General features: G+C 44.8%; 2 protein-coding genes and 1 non-coding gene across 7 annotated transcripts in view; 2 read left to right on the top strand and 1 right to left on the bottom strand.

Moving 5' to 3' along the window:
- Positions 1-8453, top strand: part of Eya3 (EYA transcriptional coactivator and phosphatase 3) — a 103087-nt gene extending 94634 nt beyond the window's left edge. For all 5 annotated transcript variants that reach the window (XM_013364545.4, XM_021734676.3, XM_005317678.5 and 2 more), the window contains 2 exons: positions 2315-2415; positions 4959-8453. In XM_013364545.4, coding sequence (XP_013219999.1) covers positions 2315-2415; positions 4959-5039 — 182 coding nt within the window. In that variant the 3' untranslated portion in view covers positions 5040-8453. The remainder of the gene's footprint in view (positions 1-2314; positions 2416-4958) is intronic.
- A 3906-nt stretch (positions 8454-12359) lies between these two features.
- Positions 12360-19527, bottom strand: Xkr8 (XK related 8). The gene is made up of 3 exons (XM_005317677.5): positions 19089-19527; positions 16197-16393; positions 12360-13769 (listed from the first exon to the last, which is right to left on the bottom strand). The coding sequence occupies exons 1-3, from the start codon at positions 19379-19381 to the stop codon at positions 13060-13062; spliced, it is 1200 nt and encodes a 399-aa protein (XP_005317734.1). The 5' UTR covers positions 19382-19527; the 3' UTR covers positions 12360-13059.
- Positions 16693-16766, top strand: Trnaa-cgc (transfer RNA alanine (anticodon CGC)). The gene has a single exon. It is a non-coding gene; the product is annotated as a tRNA-Ala (tRNA).
- Positions 19528-19555: the final 28 nt, after the last annotated feature.

Genomic DNA, 19555 nt, shown 5'->3' with positions numbered 1-19555 from the left:
TACATGGACTACAGCCCTACACTCAACTATGTGTGAGATTAATATGCATTTACTCAGCAAACAACATTTGAATGCTTCCTCAGAATGTAAGGTAAGACTGTGCTATTATGAAATATTAGCACTGAAAGCACCTGAGTGCTCTAAAACAAGCCTTGTGTTATAAAGACTGAAACCCAGAGTGGATTAGAGTCTGGTTCAGGAGACCGTCCATCTATTTTTAGGTGCCACATTGGCTTGTATATGCTCAGATGATCAAGCAGGACTTCTAAGTATAGAGGTATATGGTTTTTCTAGATCAGCCTTTGTTATGTATTACAGTCATTTTCCAGCAGATGAAAGTCAGATATCTTGAGGAGGCAGCACCTTTATCTTTTCACAGGAACCCTGGTGCAAAGTACTTTTGCAACTGGCAAGAACAAAAAATGAGATTAATGGAGCAGGATGAAGAAGGAAGCAAAGTTAGGACCTTACTTAACTGAAGCAGGCAGAAGCAGGGAAATAAAATACAATAGATGCTAAAGAGGGCTGGGGTTGTGGCTCAGCAGTACAATGCTCACCTAGCATGTGCAAGGCTCTGGATTTGATCCTCAGCATCACATAAAAATAAATGAAAACAAAGGTATTGTGTTCAATTACAACTAAAAATAAATGAATATTTTTTAAAAAAGGCTAAAGAAAGAGAAAGAAGGAAGGGGCTGGGGATTTAGCTTAGTTGGTAAGGAGTTTGCCTCATATGCAAAAGGCCATGGATTCAATCCCTAGCACCACAAAAACAAAACAAAACAAACAAAGAGCAAGAAGGGATTTGATTTCCTTTTATTTACACCCAGAAAGTATCTTTCCCACAATGTCATCGTGTGCAGGTTTTAGGTGTCAGGTTCCAGATGAAATTTGCATTTTTTAAAAATATTGTTAGGCTGTTTATTCTTTCACGAAATACAAGTATTCATTTTTGCATTCACCACAGAGCCAACAAACATTTCTTGTGTAGTGTGTGCCAGAGACTGGGCCCTGTGCAGAAGCATGTTCTGATCGCCAAGTGTTCTGTTGCACTGGATGTGAGATGACCCACAGATCCTGCCATTCTGTGGGCATGTGAGGTGTGTCCTATCTTCTAGCCAGCTGCAGGAAATAGGGCTTGAGAAGGTGTCCACAATGTCACTTGGTGTGAAATTTGCATTTTGATACACTGCAGTTTTCCTTAGAATTGTCTGCAGTAGGGCTAGAGTTGTGGCTCAGTGGTAGAGCACTTGTCTGGCATGTGTGAGACACTGGGTTCGATCCTCACCATCATATAAAATAATGATATTGTGTCCACCTACAACTAAAAAAAATACATTAAAAAAAAAAGAACTGTCTGCAGTAGATTTCTGTCACTTATTTCCCAAGATCAGTTTTAGTGATGCAATATCTCAGTTGCAGCCAAAAAGTATAGTAAGTGAGGAAATTCCAGATGTAGCAAATGCAGTTGCCATATTACTTGGTCACTTTTTTCTGTTTTACTCTCACTCTCCTCTCATAAGACCTATGACTAAGACCATTTCTGAAAATGAAGAATTGGAAGGAAATGACTTTTTTTTAATCTGTAATTTATTTCTAAATAAATCAGGACCTTATGGTTTCACTTTTATTTCTTATCAGAATCATTCAAAATTAAATTACCATGTAATCCAAGCAGCAGAGGAGGCTGAGATAGGAGGATCACAAGTTTGAGGCCAGCCTCAGCAATTTAGCAAGACCCTGTCTCAAAATTTAAAAAAAAAAAAAAATCATTCGTTGTGGCATAATAATGGCAATTGGGTTTCAAATCCCAATTCTAGCTACTACCTTGTTTGTAATCTGGAACAAGTCACCAAACCTATAAAGTCCCATGATTATCTGAAAAGTAAGGAATGGTATCTCACTAGATTATTTTGAGAATTAAGTGAAGAAATAATAGAAAGGTATTTTGTAAGATACAAAATACAGGAGATATATGAAGTATATTCAGGAAGAAAGCTGTTTCAGAGCAGTCACACAGCCTAAGCCCATCTCTTCCCATTTTTAGAAAATCCTTTACATTAAGATCTTAGGAACTTCACCGTCAATGTAAAGCCTAAAATAAGTTGTTGTTGTTGTTGTAATGACACAGTTTCTCAGTCTTTGGACAGAGGGGCCTACTGGATCTCTGGCTTCCACCCCTAACTCCCACCAAACAAACTATAGTGCCACTTAGTCTGTTAAGCACTGACAGGTGAATGTAGCAGCAAACCCTGGTACTGAAAAGAAGATAGGAGAAAAATATCCTAATAGGAAATTTCCATTTTTCATTCAGGTAAGGAGAGTTGCTTTGAGAGAATTGTGTCAAGATTTGGAAAGAAAGTCACATATGTAGTGATTGGGGATGGACGAGATGAAGAAATTGCCGCCAAACAGGTAACTGATTTTTAAAAAAAGGTCTGGTTGTGTATGGAGCAATTAGGAAAATGGTAAAAACTACAAAATTGGGGCTGGGGTTGTGTCTCATTGGTAAAGCACTTGCCTGGCACATGTGAGGCACTGGGTTCAATCCTCAGCACCACAGGAAATAAATAAATAAAGATATTTTGTTCACCTACAACCAAAAAATGTTTTTTAAAGAAACTACAAAATCTTAGCAATCTATTTTGTATTAGCTGTTGCTGGGGCCGCTGTGAGCCAATCATCAGCTGGCAGTCTGAAAGTTTGCTGGGGTCCCTTCGGCTGTGGCTCTCAACATCTTCTCTTCCTCTCCCATCTTCTTCTAAAGAAAGAGAAAGACAATAGTTTTTTTTCCTTAAATGGAGTTTTCCCTTTAAATTGGTAAATCCTCTACCCCCTCCTCCCTGCCAACTCAAAAATCTTAAAAGCTTCCAGACCTGTTACAGAGATTTCCCATCACTAAACCTGAGATATGGGCCCCATCTTTTGTCTTCATCTAAGAAGGCAACACCTTCTCAAGAGCATCAGACTTAATTGCAAGAAGGCAAATCATTCTGACTTTTTCAGCTTCAGAATTTCAGAAAACAAACAAACAACAAAAACAGCTCAATCAGTTTGTAGTTGTTTATATTTATAGAGAAAGTCCTTCCTGCTTTTAAGCCCCAGAAAGTTTGTTCTAATGGGAACCCTATCACTGTACAGGTCCCAACTCACGTCATCCCTTCTCTTTTCCTTTGTTTCTTGTTTTTGTTTTTCCCGTACTGGGGATTGAACCAAGTGGTGCTCTGCCACTGAGCTACATCCTCATCCTTTTGTATTTTTAATTTTGAGACAGAGTCTCACTAAGTCACCTAGGCTGGTCTTAAATTGTGATCCTCCTGCCTTGGTTTCTTAAGTCATTAGGATTACAAGCTTGTGCCACCTGCTTCATTATGTTTTCATTTACTACTTTTCTTTTTCACATATATAGTCACTGAAGCTTTGATTCTAAAGTACTTCTTATTACCCTCTTTGCGGAAGGCAATACTGAATGAAAGTGTCAGTACTTCTCAGTCTGTAGAAGAAAGTTGGGGAGAAAAAAGAGTCATTAGCAGAGCCAACATCTCTAAGCTCACGTCTGTAATCATCTACCATAAAATGTACCCATTAGGAGCTAGGGATGTAGCTCAGTGTTAGAGTGCTTGCCCAGCACTCACGAGGCCCTGAGTTCATCACCAGCACCACAAAAATGAATAAAATAAGGGCTAGGGTTGTGGTTCAAGTGGTAGAGTGCTCACCTAACACATATGAGACACTGGGTTCTATCCTCAGCACCACATAAAAATAAAATAAAGATATTGTATCCACATAAAACAAAAAAATAAGTATTTTTTTAAAGAATAAAATAAAATTAGATATACCCACTGAAAAATGCCTTAGTGCCTTATCCAATTCAGCCTCCTCCTTGTGAAGGATCTTTACCACAGCCTCTCTGACAGAGAACTCCGGCCCTGCGTGAATAGGTACCCAAGAGTGAGGTTAGGGTGTTCCTCCTTCCATTTGACAAAAATTTCTCTCTTAAGTTTCACACACTGGTCCTAGCCTGGCGTTCCTGAGTGTAGCATAACAAGTCTGCTTCCTTTTCTGTATGCTGTAGCATTTTTTTATTTTGTTTTGTTTTGGTTTGGTTTGGTTTTTTTGGTACTAGGGATTGAACTCAGGGACACTCAACCACTGAGCCACATCCTCAGCCCTATTTTGTATTTTTATTTAGAGACAGGGACTCAGTGAGTTGCATAGTGCCTCGCTTTTGCTGAGGCTGGCTTTGAACTCACTATCCTCCTGCCTCTGCCTCCCAAGCCGCTGGGATTACATGCACCGGCTACTATAGCCTTTTAAATACCACACATGAGCCACTGACCTGAAAAAACTGCCATGTGTCAAAAGAACTGTGTTCTAGGACCTCAGTGTTCCGAGGAACATGGAACCCATTTGAATAAGACGGTCAGTAAAAATAATTGCCTTCAACTTCATGGTTCATGGTTTCCAGTACTTGGGTATATCTAAGTCCTCCTTTGAGTTTGTGACTTCCAGAACAGCACACAATATTCTTGACATGATTCTGACTACATGATATGGGACTGTTATTTCCTGGATCTATAGATTCTGCTTCTTGAACATGGACAATATTTGGGCCCTATAGATCTAAAATTTGTAGAAAATTGTCTTGATAATGTAGTCTTATATTCTAATTTATCTGGGTTATTTTATATGATCCTGAAGACCTCATATAATAGTTGGAGCATGAAAACACAGTTACTACTCAAGCCTGATAAAAATTCCTCCCATGTATAAAATATCCTATAATGTACAGGGTCCTTGTACACATGACTTAATTCACCCTTATGGCAGCCCTATGAGATGGGTCAGGGTAATTAGTTACCAAGCACCTCAGAGAAAGGGCTGTGGAGAAAGGTGTATGGGTAAGTAGAAACTCCCTAAAGAAGTTGAGTTAACCAGTTGTCCTCTCTCTCTTCCAGCACAATATGCCTTTCTGGAGGATCACAAATCATGGAGACCTAGTGTCCCTTCACCAGGCTTTGGAGCTTGATTTTCTCTAAGAACTGAAATGAGGAGTCTTCCTCATGAGCTCCTTTTTCATTCCTGAAGGGAGCCAGAGGCCAGAACCAACTGGGAACTTCCTTCCCATCCTTCTCTCCCTCCCTCTTTCTCTTTTTCTCTCTCCATGGAATGCTGGCGAGAACACAATCAGAACCAACAACTGCAATTTTTGCTATGAGTGAGCTGCAGCTCTGTGTTTATCCTTGTACAGATGCAGGAGACAGTTGGATAAGAGCACAGTGGACTGACTACTGCAGCTACAGTACTTACATTTCTTCTATTTTGTTTCAAAGAATGGGAAGAAAAAAAAAAAAAAAGGAAATTTGGGGGGCAGAGTTGTACTCTTAGTCCATGACCAGACAGAGAACTGCTCTTGTGATAGGATAAATGCAGCAGAGTTTTTTAAGAACATCTCCTGCAGTCTTTAGGATCTTCTTAGCTGTAGAACTTATTTCCAGTGAATGTGTATGTTATTTTTATAGGTAAGGGTCTGGTCTCTGAAGCAGGATTCCCCCTCCCCCTTTTCTTTTTCTAGCAAGAAAGGGACATGTAATTTTTTCATGAAAACAGTAATTGAAATATCAAAAATACCTCTCTGTGTCGACACCACCTCCTTGGCTGCTCCAGTGGTCTGTTCTCCAGGATGGTTTCTTTCCATCTGTGGAGCACTGGACTTTGGCATTTCCCATCCTGCAAGCCTCAACCCCCTTGCCAGTCTCTCTTCCTTTTTAACCATGTGGCACTACCCTGGAATCTCTTTCCCTTAGGGAATAAATCCTAAGCCTTCAACTTAATTCAAAGGCTATATCCCAAGAAGCTTAGCCTCCAGACTGGAGAGAAAGGACTCAGGCTTATTGGAATTTTGGCTCTTGAGACAGGAAGATTCCACCTATTCCTTCTGCAGAGAAGCACCTTTTCCCACAGATGCTCAGTCTGCAGCCTCTTCTGTGTTAGTCAACAGATGCTGGGCTCTGACCCCTTCCTGCCTTCTGCACTTCACATCCACCTCAGTGCATCTCCAGCCAGTCCCTGCCCATTGGATTCAATTCAGATCAAGTCTAAGAACAGGCTTGTAACAACTTCTTGAAGGAAGCTCTTCAGCCACATGCAGGGTGTCCCAGGCATATATGTACCCAGATCTCTGCCTGGAACTAGAGATCATATTTCTGTAATCAAACCCAGTTTCCCATGGAATGCCCTGTTTCTCAAATCCCATTCTAAAATGGGAAGCCAAGAGATCAGAAAGATTTTCCTGATTTAAATGAGGGTGCTGGCCCAAAGACTGGGCCAAATGCAGGAGCATCTCTCAGACTGCCTCTTAGGAATTGTGAGGATCCAGGCCCTAGTCCCAGCCTTCTAGCCCATCCATGTATATTGGATGCCCCATCCCTCCAGGACCAACTTGGGTACCTATTCAGATGTGAGAAACTTCTGCTAGAACTGAAAGAGGTGGTTATATAAGCACCTCAAAGAAGCAGCCTTGATCCTCGGGAGGAGTTTCTTGACCAACCCCAACTGTAATTGCTTATCCCCAGAGATGCTCTGCACCCATTTCTAGAGATACAGTAGCACAAAGAGTGCCAGGTCACCCAGAGAGCAACAGCACGGCTGGCACACACATTTCTTCAGAACTGATGGACAATGCTTCATAAATCAGAGTTTAGAAAGGAAGTTTTGAGAAAGGAGCTGAAGTCTGTTCTGTCACTTGGCCACCTTGGGCTTGTTTCCAGATTGGTGTGGAAGGAGGGAGATGGAGTCTGAGGCAGACCTTCTGGGTCTGTGTGTTCAGCACAGCTGGCCACCTGCTGCTCTGCCTTGCTTGATGGTCCATCTCAGAAAATTCTAGAGTGGGTTTTACTTTAATGCCTCAGACCCTCCCCACATTGCCAGTTTAGCTATTGGTTTCTTCCCCTGGAGAAAGACCACCTACTGTGCTGTGCTGTGCTTCAGGATTATGAGGCTGCACAAAGGCACCCACTCACATACAGGTAACACACAAATGTTCCTTTTTCCCACCTGTGGCGGGCTATTTATTTTAGAATATGACTTGGACTCTTTTTTTTTTTTTTTAATGAATTTCCTCTTGGTCTGACTGCCCCTGCTTAGCTCTTTCCAAAAGGAACTTGAGTGTGACCAAGAGGTGAGAGGAGCCTCTACACCTTTCTGGTGGCTTCTACCCTCATTCAGTGAGCAGACATAAAGCAGGAACTTATCTATTTCCACAGAGAAATTGTCCAAGGAACATTGCCCTTCTTACCGTCTTCTCTTCCTTGGCACAAAGCCCTGGAAAGGAAAATAAGTGGGTAATATCAAGAGCTCAGTTGGAAGCTGAGGCCAAAGGAGGCTGAGTCCTTTCATCAAGGGGAAGCCCTCTTCACTGGAAAAAGTGCACATAAAATTAGCCAGATGAGGAGTCCTCCCCCAGCCAGGCACTGTGGCTCTGTAAAGTGGTCTGGACATCTTACGGTGAGGACTGTTAATTAATGACTCTGGAAGTGTTGGTGTGCCCCGGGATAAGAGGTGGCTTGACTTTCGAATGTAAAACTGATCGTGCCTTAGCGTCACCCTGTCCATTGCCCCTGGAGCAGCTGGTGGTGTCCAGGAGAATGGACACCTGCTGCAGATTTTAGATGCCTATTTGGGCTTTTGTTTGATTTGGGGTGTGCCTGTCTTCTGCTCCACAAGTTGGGGGACAAAGCTAATGTCCCAAGAGACTCTTGCCACAGCTTGTTCGCAGTTTATACAAACTCCACAGCTCCAAGTAGATCTGGTTAACAGACTCGAGCTGCAGCACATGGAGCTTCTAGATGCTCGCTACCTTGAATGGTGTCAGTGCCACTGACTAACAGGAGTACAGGGCAGAGCCTGACCCCCTCTTCTTGGGAGAGCCATGCCTAGTCCAGCAAGAGGTGACCTTGGGGCCTGCCTCTCCTCGCTCCTCTGCAAGGAATAATTAGGGCCCCTCCTTCAGCAAGCTTCTATTTCTTACCACTAAATTGGTTTCCTTTTTCAGCTGAAAGTTAGAACTCTCCAGGTATATATACACTATAGAAGCCAAATCTCAGAATTCTGAGATTGTAGAACATCTTAATCACAAGAGGGAAAATTGAGTTGTATCCCAACCCTGAAAACGGGCCGTCTGTCCCTTCCTCTGCTCTGAGTCAGCTCTAGCAAGCAAGGCTCCGTGGCTGCTTCCTAATGCACTGACAGGAGCCATCGCATTAAGGACGACCTCTACTCCAAACATGACTTTCTGGACTTCAGATGCCTCTTTTAACTGGAAAGGCATTGATTGGATTGGATGTATTTATGTGACTGCGGGCATTTGTGGCTGTAGAATCCTTGATCATAATGTTATATGTAATGGGAACTATCTTATAAACTTGAAAAAAATAAAGTTTTTATTTTCTATACAGTTTTCTCCTGTGTCTTTTCTAAATAGGATCGGCTCAGTTGGTCAGCCATGCGGCTCCTCATCAGGACTTCATAAGTATTCTGAAGAGGTTATTAGAAAGATGTCACCTTTTCAATAAGTGGGTCACTAATTTCACCAAGAAAGTAAGACTAACCACTTGGTATAAATAAGCATACATGGGGAAAGTAAAATAAATATTTTTAAGTAATTTGCAAGGGAGCATTTATTTCTGAAATGTTTCTAAATGGCATTGCTTTTTAAGGTTTAGAACTGGAATGATAAGAAATTTCATTTGCTGTCAAATGTGCTGAACTTTAATTATTAATGAGAAAAATCAGTACTTGCTGTGTTGAGCTTAACAAAAGCAATAAAACTGACAAACTGATATCAACCTCCTGTGATTTGGCCTGATTTCCTGTCACATCAGCTACTTTTTGTATTTCATTTCTTCAGATTCAAAAAGGCTTTTTGCCTTTTATTCAATGAAGGAAATTAGAATTAGGTTCTATTTCCAAGTACCATACATGTCAGACTATAAATTGTGTTTTTCCCCAAAATCAATTTGCCCAGAAAATAGGAAGCTGCCTTTATTCTATTTATTAAATATTTTCATTATTAAATGCCGATTTTTGAACCCTTTAAAAGAATGGTTGAAGAAAACCTGATAGTTGCTTACATCCCTTTTCAGTTGTAAGTGTACATTGGAGTGCTGGTCGATTTCTAAGCCCATAGAGTAAATGAACATCTCCATCTCACCCTAATATAATTAATAAAGCATGCACATTTCTCTTACGAGTGTTTAATGGCAGGTAAAAAATCAGCAATTCAGGAGGTTTTTTTTAATCTTCAAAAACAAGTTTTTCTACATATGAAAAATCCTTGACGGCAATCTTAAGTATCTATTTGCAAGTAATGTCACACTCATCTTTTTAAAATTCTTCCCTGCCCCACTCCTGGACTGGGGATTGAATCTAGCAGCACTTAATCACTGAGCCACATCCCCAACCCTTTTATTTTGAGACAAGGTATCAGTAAGTTGCTTAGAGCCTTGCTGAATCACTGAAGCTGGCCTTGAACCTGCTCCTCCTGTGCTATTGGAATTACAGTGCGCCACCACTCCAGGCTTAAAATTCTTGATGCTGTAAACTTTAAAAATATATAAAAATGGGGCTGGGGTGTAGTTTCAATAGAGCCCTTGTCTAGTCTGCACCACATTCTGAGTTAGATGTCCAGCACCACAAAAAAATACCCTCTCTCACAAAAATGAATCATCTACCAAATTCCATAGTCTTTTAGGTAGTATGCTATAATACATTGAATTTACCATCATTTGTCAGTTTCATCTAAGCAGTATAAATGAGAGCTTACCCCAAAATAGTTTGAAGCACATCTTTTTGGACTTTGAGGCAGGATGAGGAGTTGCCTAAAACACTAGGTCTTCTATTGGGAAATATGGCTACTCCCCTGAGCCTTGTCTTTGCATATAACAGTAGTGTGGCAGAAAAGTAAAGTAGTATTTTACTATTTTGGTAAAATGTCTAAGGCCTATTCCAAGGCAAGTGTTGGCACTAAACCTTGGCCAAACCTCTACCTTCTCTAGGTCTTGACCCTGAATGAATGAAGGAAAATGACAGTGACTTAATGTATTCAACTAAAAGATGATTATATCCTTTATGTGATGATGAAGATGTAAGATCAGTGTTGTTTTTAATGACCTTTTTTGCTGATGTTAAATTGGTAACCATAGTATTATAGCATACTACCTACTTCTGTGTGTGTGTGTGTGTGCGCGCACGCACGCACATGCACGTTGCTAAGGATTGAACCCAAGGCCTTGTGCATGCTAAGCAAGCACTCTACCACTGAGCTACATCTCCAGCCCTATATATTTTTTATTTTTTATTCGTTCTTTTTAGTTATACATGACAGTAGGATGTATTTTTTATATATATTTTTTAGTTGTAGATGGACACGATACCTTTTTTTTTTTTAAAGAGAGAATTTTAATATTTATTTTTTAGTTTTTCGGCAGACACAACATTTGTTTGTATGTGGTGCTGAGGATTGAACCCGGGCCGCACGCATGCCAGGCAAGCGCGCTACCACTTAAGCCACATCCCCAGCCCTATTTTTATTTTTTTTTAATGTGGTGCTGAGGATCGAACCCAGTGCCTCACATGTGCTAGGCAAGCACTCTACCACTGAACTACAACCCAGCCCAACAGTAAAATGTATTTTAACAGATATCATGGAATATAACTTCCCATTCTTGTGGTTGTACATGATGTGGAGTTACACTGGTCATGTGTTTATATATGAACATAGGAAAAGTTATGTCCAATTCATTCTACTATCTTTCCCATTCCTATCCCCTCTCCCTTTCCCCCCAATGGATGCTGTCCAATCAAGTGAACCTCCACTCCTCCCTCTCTCCCACCCCCCTCAACCCTACTGTGAGTCAGCATCCTCATATCAGAACATTCAGCCTTTGGTTTTGGGGGATTGGCTTATTTCACTTATCATGATAGTCTTCAGTTCCATCCATTTACAGGCGAATGCCATAATTTCATTCTTTATGGATGAATAATATTTTCTTTATCCATTCATCTATTGAAGGGCACCTAGGTTGGTTTCATAGCTTAGCTATTGTGAATTAAGCTGCTATCACCATTGATGTGGTTACTTCACTATAATATGACCAGCCCTTTATTATTTATTTATTTATGATACCCAGGATTGAACTCAGGGGCACTTAACCACATCCCCAGCCCCCTTTTGCAGGTTACTTAGAGACAGGGTCTCACTGAATTGCTTAGGGCCTCGCCAAGTTGCTGAGGCTGGCTCTGAACTCAGAATGCTCCTGTCTCAGCCTCCCGAGCCACTAGGACTGTAGGTGTGCACAATGCACCTGGCCAGCCCTTTATTTTTGAGACCTAGTGTTGCTATCTTGCCCAGGCTGTTCTCAAACTTTCAACTCTCCTGCCTCAGTCTCCCTAGTCACTGCAATTACAGATGTACACCACCATGCCCATTCTCATGTTAGCCTTTTGACTGGTCTGTGAAATTCAGAAGTCTCAAAGACTGTAGGATTTGCAAAATTCTTTCTTCCTATAACATTCTATGTAAAACATCTTCCAGGAGCCTCTTCCTGGTGGCAGCCTTCAGCTCTGGGTAATCCTCAGCTTCAGGCCAACACCACTATAAGTACTCCTTCATCCAGCGGAACGGCAGTCTTCAGGAACAGTGTTTACAATCTTCCTTATCTTAATAGTGACTCCAGGTCCTGCTCCTTATCACATTTAGAAGCAACAGGGTACAGTCACTACTAAAGCTTCTCTCCCTCACCTTTAGGGATTACCAGTTCCTCAGGGAGGTCTTTCTTGGCCATTCTTTCTAAAGTTGCTAACTCCCACTCCCAACATACAAACACCTTCCCCACCCTGCTTTATTTTTCTTTTAGCACTTAACACTATCTTAATAAGTAATCCTGTTTATTGTGTCTCTCTACTATAATAAATGAATAACAGAACTAAACTATTCCAGATGCCATCACAGTGGTAACAAAACCGTCTTCTCAGACTCCAGTGTCCTCTTCCTATTCTTTGTTTCTCCAAGGAATATAACCTCAAAGAGCTCCCAACAAAGAACCTTCTGCACCTGGCCTCTCATACTTCCTAATCCTAAAGATGCTTGTAGCTACTCCCGCTAGGCCCAGCAGCAGAGCCGTGGTAAGAGAAAGCACCAAGTCCACCCAGATCCAGATTTCGATTCCCTGCTGAGTGTATGGGCCAGCCCACCCAGGCTCACCAGCTCCTGAAATTTGGAGTGTTCCAGTTTTAAGTGATTCCACATCCCTGATCCATTTTTTTCCAGGAGAGGTAGTAGACTTTAACGACACAGACCAGAGGATTGCACAAGTTTTTAATAATAACATATTAATACTGTTAAACAAAAATAACACGTGTCCTCACTGGCAGCAACACGTATATATACACATTCTCTTCCTCTCACATCAACTCTGAGGTAGGAGGTACACTGGTTAAAGAATAAAAATACTCAATGGGCTGTGCATGGTCCAGACCACAGGCCCACAAGGCACTTGGGCAAAAAGCAGCCCCTGGAGGAGCCCAGGCTGAAACAGCTGTGCTAAGACCCTGGAGGTGCTGGCAGGGGCCGTGCAGAGTTGGTCCACCAGCCTTTGAGATCCTACTCAGGATTGGCTGGAGCAGGCAGAGGATGAAACTATAGAGCAGCAGCTGGTTCCACAGTTAGAAAAATGTTCCCAGCACATAAAGTGCTCTCAGTAAACATTTGTTGAATGAACTGAACAAATGGGGTAGTGCAGGGAAAAAAATCCAGAGAGCCAGCCCATAGGTGTCCTGGGGCCTTCTAGGCAAGATCAGGAAAACAAGGGTGGCATGGCACTTCCACCAATTACTTGAAAAGTGAAAATACCAGCCATGGGAAGCTCTGGGACACCAGCTATACTGGTTGGGGAAAAGGAGAAAAGTGTCTCCTACATAATAATTGGCACCCTTGGCCGTCCAGGGCCCAGGCCTTCTCATTTTATTACACTGAACTCCCTAGGCTGGTCTGACCCTGCCTCAAAGGACCCCATTCACCTCTCCCTTCCCTGACAAAGCAGCCTGATCCTTAGCCTTGGGGAAAAAGTTCCGAGCCAAGTGAATCATACGCCTGTTCTGAGGCAGCTGACTGTGTGGCAAAGGAGAGAGACTTCGGGCCCCATCCACCCGGTCAGGCTCCCAGCGGCAGCTAGGGTGGAGCCAGCGGTAGTAGACAAGGCGCAGAGCCAGACCTAAAAGTAAGCAGACACCGACCAAGGGAAGCCACATGTGCAATGGGATCCCGACAGGCAGCCAGGTGCTATGAGTCACCCAAGTGACCACCAGCAAAACACTGTCACTTAGGAGGAATGCCAAGTGAATGGTGGCCCGGCCTCGGGTATGGCCCTCAGACACATTGAACCAGGAGAAATAGAGGATGGTGGCCACTGTCGCCCGGTATAGCCACTCAGAGGCAGGGCCTGGCATAAAGTCTGTGCCCTGAAGCCAGATCCAGAGCAACAGCACCAGCCACAGGCCCAGAAAGTGCAGGGCCACATAGTGGGGGAAGAGGGCTGAGAACAGGGCCACCGCCAGGACTCGGGGCCCCAGTAGTAGCAGGTTCCACAGGAAGTAGATGACAGAGGAGCCCAGGCTCAGGAGGGGCTTGGAGGGAAGGCAGGTGCGCAAGGCCTGGTGGTAGTCCAGCAGTGCCCAGGAGATGCCCAAGAAGGATGTGCAGATGCTAAGCCCTATAAAGAATAAGAGGAAACAGGTGAGCTCTGTGAGCAGCCTGCCTAGCATCCCCAGGCACACAGGTTCCCTGGGGGTTCTGCTAGCAGCCCTGAGTTGGGTATTAGAATGCCCCCACTTGTAGACGGGAAAACTGCTGTGCCAGAACATTCAGTGAGTTCACACAACCAGAGGGCAGGGATTCAGTTGTGTAGCCTGACCTCACCAGGAGGCTTTACTTTAGGTGCTATCCTGGGACATCTTTCAAGAATGGGAGGATATGAAACTTGGCACCCTTGGGCCTTGGCTGCACCCTGAGCATCTTCTAAGGCCCCATAACCCTTCCTTTCTCAGAAGAGCTTAAGCTTTTCTTGGGTCTGAAAATCAGTCATCAGAAAGGGGCTGATTTCTCCATGTCAGAGAGAAGAGATGTTCCTGCAGCATGGCAGAAGTTCTCCTCATTCCCCTCTGCTCCCTTCCATGGACAGCCCGACCTTGCTCTTGCTTTCCCAAGATCCAGAAGCTGACGATAAGATATTTATCCCACATCCTCGTTGCCCAACCTGGACTGGAAGCACTAGGACCTCCAAGGAAAGATAGAAGCAGCCCTGAAATGTCTCTAGAATGCTTCCTCCCCTTTCCCATCCACCTAATTCACTCAAATGTTTATTGGGAACCTATCATATACCCATCAGATCTGTGGCCATCCCTGTCTCCAACTACCCACCTTCTAGGTTTGAGCAGGGCTAAAGTTTTTCCAGTTTGTCCAGCATGCCACAGCCTGTGACTTTTGACAAGCTTGTCTGGTTTATTAGTAAAGCCAGAAGCACATGCCTCACTTCCCTTGACCCACTCCTCCTCACCCTATAAGCCCCAGCTTGAATATCCACTGGGTCACCCAGCCCACACACTCCTTGTGTTGGGTATCTCTATAATACCCCACCCACTTCTGCATGGAGTCTGATCACACTAATTATTACCTACTTCCTTATTTCTAAGTTCCTGGAGGGTAGAGAACAGATTCTGGCTGGACACAGTGGTGCACACCTATAATCCCAGCTACTAGAGAGGTTGGGACAGGAGGATTAAAAGTTTGAGGCCAACTTGGGCAACTTAGTAAGACCTTGTCTCAAAATTAAATAAAAAAGGATGGGGATGTAGCTCAGTGGTAAAGTGCTTGCCTAGCAGGTGTGAGGTCCTGGGTTTGATCCCCAGTACTGCAAAAGGCAGGCAGATTTTGCTCACCTGGGATAATGTTTGCTAAATAAAAAGTTGAGGAAATCAATCTCCTCCACCCAACATATGGTATAGTCTGTCTCCACTTGGCTGTGGTCCTAGATATTTTAGCACCTTAAAACAGGAGAAAAAAAAATGCACCCAATGAATGCTGACTGACCCAGGCTGTCACTTCACCTTTTATACCTCTTTCCTCTGGTATAAAGTGAAGATGGACTCCTGTGTCACACTGAAAGTGATGGCAGGGTGGGGACTGGGTTCTTTGGGAGGCTGTGGCATTTTTAGCAGGGGGCTTTGGGATGTACAGGGGTGGCAAAAGCAAAGCGGAGGCACTGGACTCTGAATGAGCTGTGAGTTGGAGTCTAGCGTGGCCACCCTTGACTTTGGGCAAGTTACTTCCCTTTTCCGAGAAAGCCTCCCAAGGCTCCTTACTACACAAACTTTCCCAGTGGTTGTTGGGGCTCTGCCAGCCTCCGCCACCTGCCTCTGTTTTCCAGTCACTCAGCACATTTATTGTAACTACTTGTGTTTATAGTCACTCATCCTGGCTGGGCAGAGGCTCCTCGTGTCTTACTCACTGCTGTGTCCTCAGCACAGTGACAGGTACAGAAGAGATGCTCAATAAAAACTTGACTGTATGAAGGTACTCAATAAATTGTTTATTGAATAACAAGTTGCTTATTATATATCAGGTACCCTACATGCTTTATCTAATATCATCAAAGTAATAAAAATTATAATTAAGATTTATTATGTGCCACTGAGCATTATATGTAGCACCCCCTTTCATCAGTTCTATGAGGTAGGATTTTTTTTTTTTTTTTGGTACTGCAGATTAAACCAAGGGTACTTTAACACTGAATTATATCCCTAGCCATTTTTATTTTTCATTTTGAGGCAGCGTCTTGTTTGCAATCCTCCTGCCCCAGTTTCCTTAGCAGCTGGGATTATAGGCATATGCACTGCACCTGGCAAGATCATACATTATATCCATTTCTCAGATGAGGCCAAACTGATATTCAGAGAAGTTATACAATCTTCCATACTCATGCAGCTAAAGATTAACTTCAGATTTGAACCCAGATCCACTGTCTAAAGTTTGGTCTCCTATTTTCTCAACAGTTATTCTAAAAAAGCAAATATATTGCTGACATTGAAGGGAAATTCTGCTAATCCATAAAAGGAGGACCAGCTGCTGGCCTGGTACTCACACTGGTAGTACTCAGCGCGGCCACTCTGTAGCACGATGGCCAGCCCCAGTGTGAGTTGTGGCGTCGTTTCCAGGAAGGTCTCAAAGAGCCGCAGCATGCTGATGTCCAAGGACAGGAAGTCTGCATAGGCCAGGTCAAACTCGGAAGGCTCCTCCTGCTGCCACACCAACAGCCCCTGCTGTAGCCCCTGCAAGCATCTAGGCAGCACACACAGATGCCCACAGGGCCAGGTCAGCGTCCAGGGAATTCCTCAGCCTCTTACCCATCTGGCAGATGCAGACAGTCTCTGATCCTAACTTGTCTACTCACATGGTAGAAGGACTTGGGCAAGCTACCTAACTTCTCTGAACCTCATCTATAAATTGGGATAAACACAACTTTTAGTCCTGCTGGTTAGGCGATGCCCCAAGAGCATCACAAACCTTGTCCTGTTTACCCCTCACAAGAGCCCCATTTTACATCTCGGGAAATGGCATCAAAAAGCTAGTAGTGGGGCTGGGGATATAGCTCAGTTGGTAGAGTGCTTGCCTCGCATGCACAAGGCCCTGGGTTCAATCCCCAGCATCACAAAAAAAAAAAAGCAGCAGCAGCAGCAACAGCAGCTAGCAGTGAAGGAATCAGAAAGGGACCCAAAACTGTTTGAATTTGAAAGGCACGCTATAAAGTTGTCCAAGGCAGTGGTTCTCACTTTTACTATGCCTAAGAATCTCCTGGGATCCTGTGGGCAAGGAACTATGGAGAGCTTCTGAGCATGGGCAACATGGGATCAGATTGTGCTCTAGAAGACACTGGCTGGGGCGAGGAGGAAGGGTGGGAAGAGTTCCAGTGGAGCAGAAATCCCATTTTAAGAGGATGCTGGAGCCAGGCACAGTGGGACACACCTGTAATCCCAGTGACCCAGGAGGTTGAGATAGAGGATTCCAAGTTCAAGGCCAGCCTCAGCAATTTTGCAATGCCCTAAGCAACTTAGCAACACCCTGTCTCAAAATAAAAAATAAAAAGGACTGGGGATACAGCTTAATGAAAAAATACCCCGGGGTTCAATCCCTAGTAACCCCACCCCCCCCAAGAAAAAGAGAGATTTCTGAAACAGCCCAGGGACAAATGGGGGGTGCAGGGCTGGCCCAGATGGGTGGGGATAGAGACTAGGGCAGAATTAAGGTTGTCCACACAGGCCTCAGGGATTAACTGGCCTAAGGGGACAGTAGTTCTGCACCCAGAATTGATCTCACTTGGCTCTAGGGGGAGAGTCCATTCCCTCCATGCAAATTCATTCAGCAGATGCCAGCTGTCACTTGCCTCTATAGACCTGACACACACTGAGCGACAGGCAGGCAGGGCTCTGTTGGGGCTCTCCCTCATAGGAGCTTCTGCCTTTGGTCCTCTAATGCCTCAACAGAAGCCCCCACTTCAGCCTTGTCACAAGCAGGAACAGAGACCCTATTTTCAAGCCAAAAGTCAGCAGAAACAGGAGAAGGCAAGATGCATGAAGCACTCATGAACGCAGGCCCAGTGAGGCCTCCGGGACAGTAATACTGTGCCCCTCCATACCCATCAGGGTTTTACTGGTGTCTCCTGCAGTTCCTCGGGAAAAATGGCAACATCAAAGCTCCTCTCTCTACTTCTGGAGACTCCATGCAGCTTTGTCAAAGCAAGATCTTAATAGAATTTGTAAAAATGGACTTCAAAGCAGATTTCGCCTCCAGCCATCCTAACCCAGACCACACAATGAAGTCCTGACTTCATGGCATGGCTTTGACCCTTTGATTTCAGTTTCGCTGTCTCTACAGGCCCCTGCTAATTCTAAAAAGGAGCATAGTCTGCACATATTTTCGGAGACCCAGCCTGTGCCCAGCTCTGGCTGGTTCCAGGGGTGTTAGATAAGTCAAACTGCATGATCTCTTTGTTGTTGTTGTTGTTTTAATAGTACTGGGGATTGAACCAGAGGCACATTACCACAGCCACATCCCTAGTCCTTTTATTTTTTATTTTTCGTTTTAAGACAGGGTCTCACTAAGTTGCTTTGGGGCTTGCTTAGTTGCAGAGGCTGGCCTCAAATGTTTGATATTTCTGCCTCAGCCTCCCAAATCACTGGGATTACAGGAGTTCATTAGGGAGCCCAGCACACCTCTGCCCTCTTGCTCCATCTGGGGATGGGAAGCCAGTGTTGAGGGAGAAGCACACAACTGGGAAAGAAAAGGAGAGAGGGAATGAGCATGCTCTGGGGGTTCAGGGCTGCTGAAACTCACAGGGTGGCCCACATAATCATGAAGCTAGATGGCATTTGTTGGATGCTTACACTGTGCCAGGACAATTTACAGGTGTCATTTCATTTAATCCTCACCAAAGAGAAGCAGGCATTGCAGCAATGAGTAAACAGATCTTGAGAGGTCAGTGACCTGCCCAAGGCCCTGCTCAGGATTAAAAGGAACAGCAGCGCTGAACAGTGCCAGCACAGCCTGAGGTACCTTCCTACTCCTTCCATTGACTCCTCACAACTGACCTGTCTGCCAGACCTGTCTCTCCGCAACTGCTTCTTTCTATAGAGGAGAACACTGAGGCTCAGAGAAACGCAGAAAGGAAGTCACAGGTGGCATAGCCAGACACGGACTCCAGAAAATCTGACTGCTAAGCCCTCTTTCCCTCTTCCCTGAACACCGCTTTCCTTCACCGGAACCTGAAGGGTAGAGCTAGATAAGCTCTGGGGACTCTAGACCTGGATTCTCTTTCCTTAAGGGTCTGGAGGCTCAGCTGCTGAGATCTGGTTCCTCTTCTGGCGTCCATCCTCTCCTCCCACCCCCTTCAGGGTGTCAGGAGTCTCGCCTCTACTACTAATAGCCCAGGTGCAGGAGGTACCGATCTCCCTCCCCTTTCCGAGAGCGCAGCGCTCACCTGTACAGGTAGCCCAGCTGCAGGAAGTGCAGCAGCGCCAAGCAACGGCCGGGAGGCTGCGACTCGTGCAGACCAACGGGGTCGGCGCGCAGCCAGACCCAGCTAAAGAGCTGCAGCGCCACCGACGCCAGGACTAGCAGTGCCAGCACCAGCGCGGCCCATAGGTAGCGGCCGCTGAGCGCATACTGGCCGGCGGCCCACAGGTCCGCGCCCAAGTCGAGCAGGAAGGCGGCGGTGCCCAAAACGCCCAAGATCAGATCCCGAAGGAGAACGGCGCGGGACGACCAGGGCATGACCCGCCTGCCTCTGCCCGCTCCCTCCCCTTGCCCCTGGGACCCACACTCAATCCCAGGGTCGCGGTCGCAGGAAGGAGGCGGGAGCAGCCCTTAGGGCAGCCCCGGGCCGGGCCTGCTGGGCGGGACTTCCCAATCCCGCCCCGTCCGGGGAGGAGCGAAGCTGGTGTATTG

The sequence above is a fragment of the Ictidomys tridecemlineatus genome, chromosome 11 (genome assembly GCF_052094955.1).
Source record: "Ictidomys tridecemlineatus isolate mIctTri1 chromosome 11, mIctTri1.hap1, whole genome shotgun sequence".
In the NCBI taxonomy this organism is placed as follows: Eukaryota; Metazoa; Chordata; class Mammalia; order Rodentia; family Sciuridae; genus Ictidomys; species Ictidomys tridecemlineatus.
This window is presented reverse-complemented; position numbering and strand designations above follow the sequence as displayed.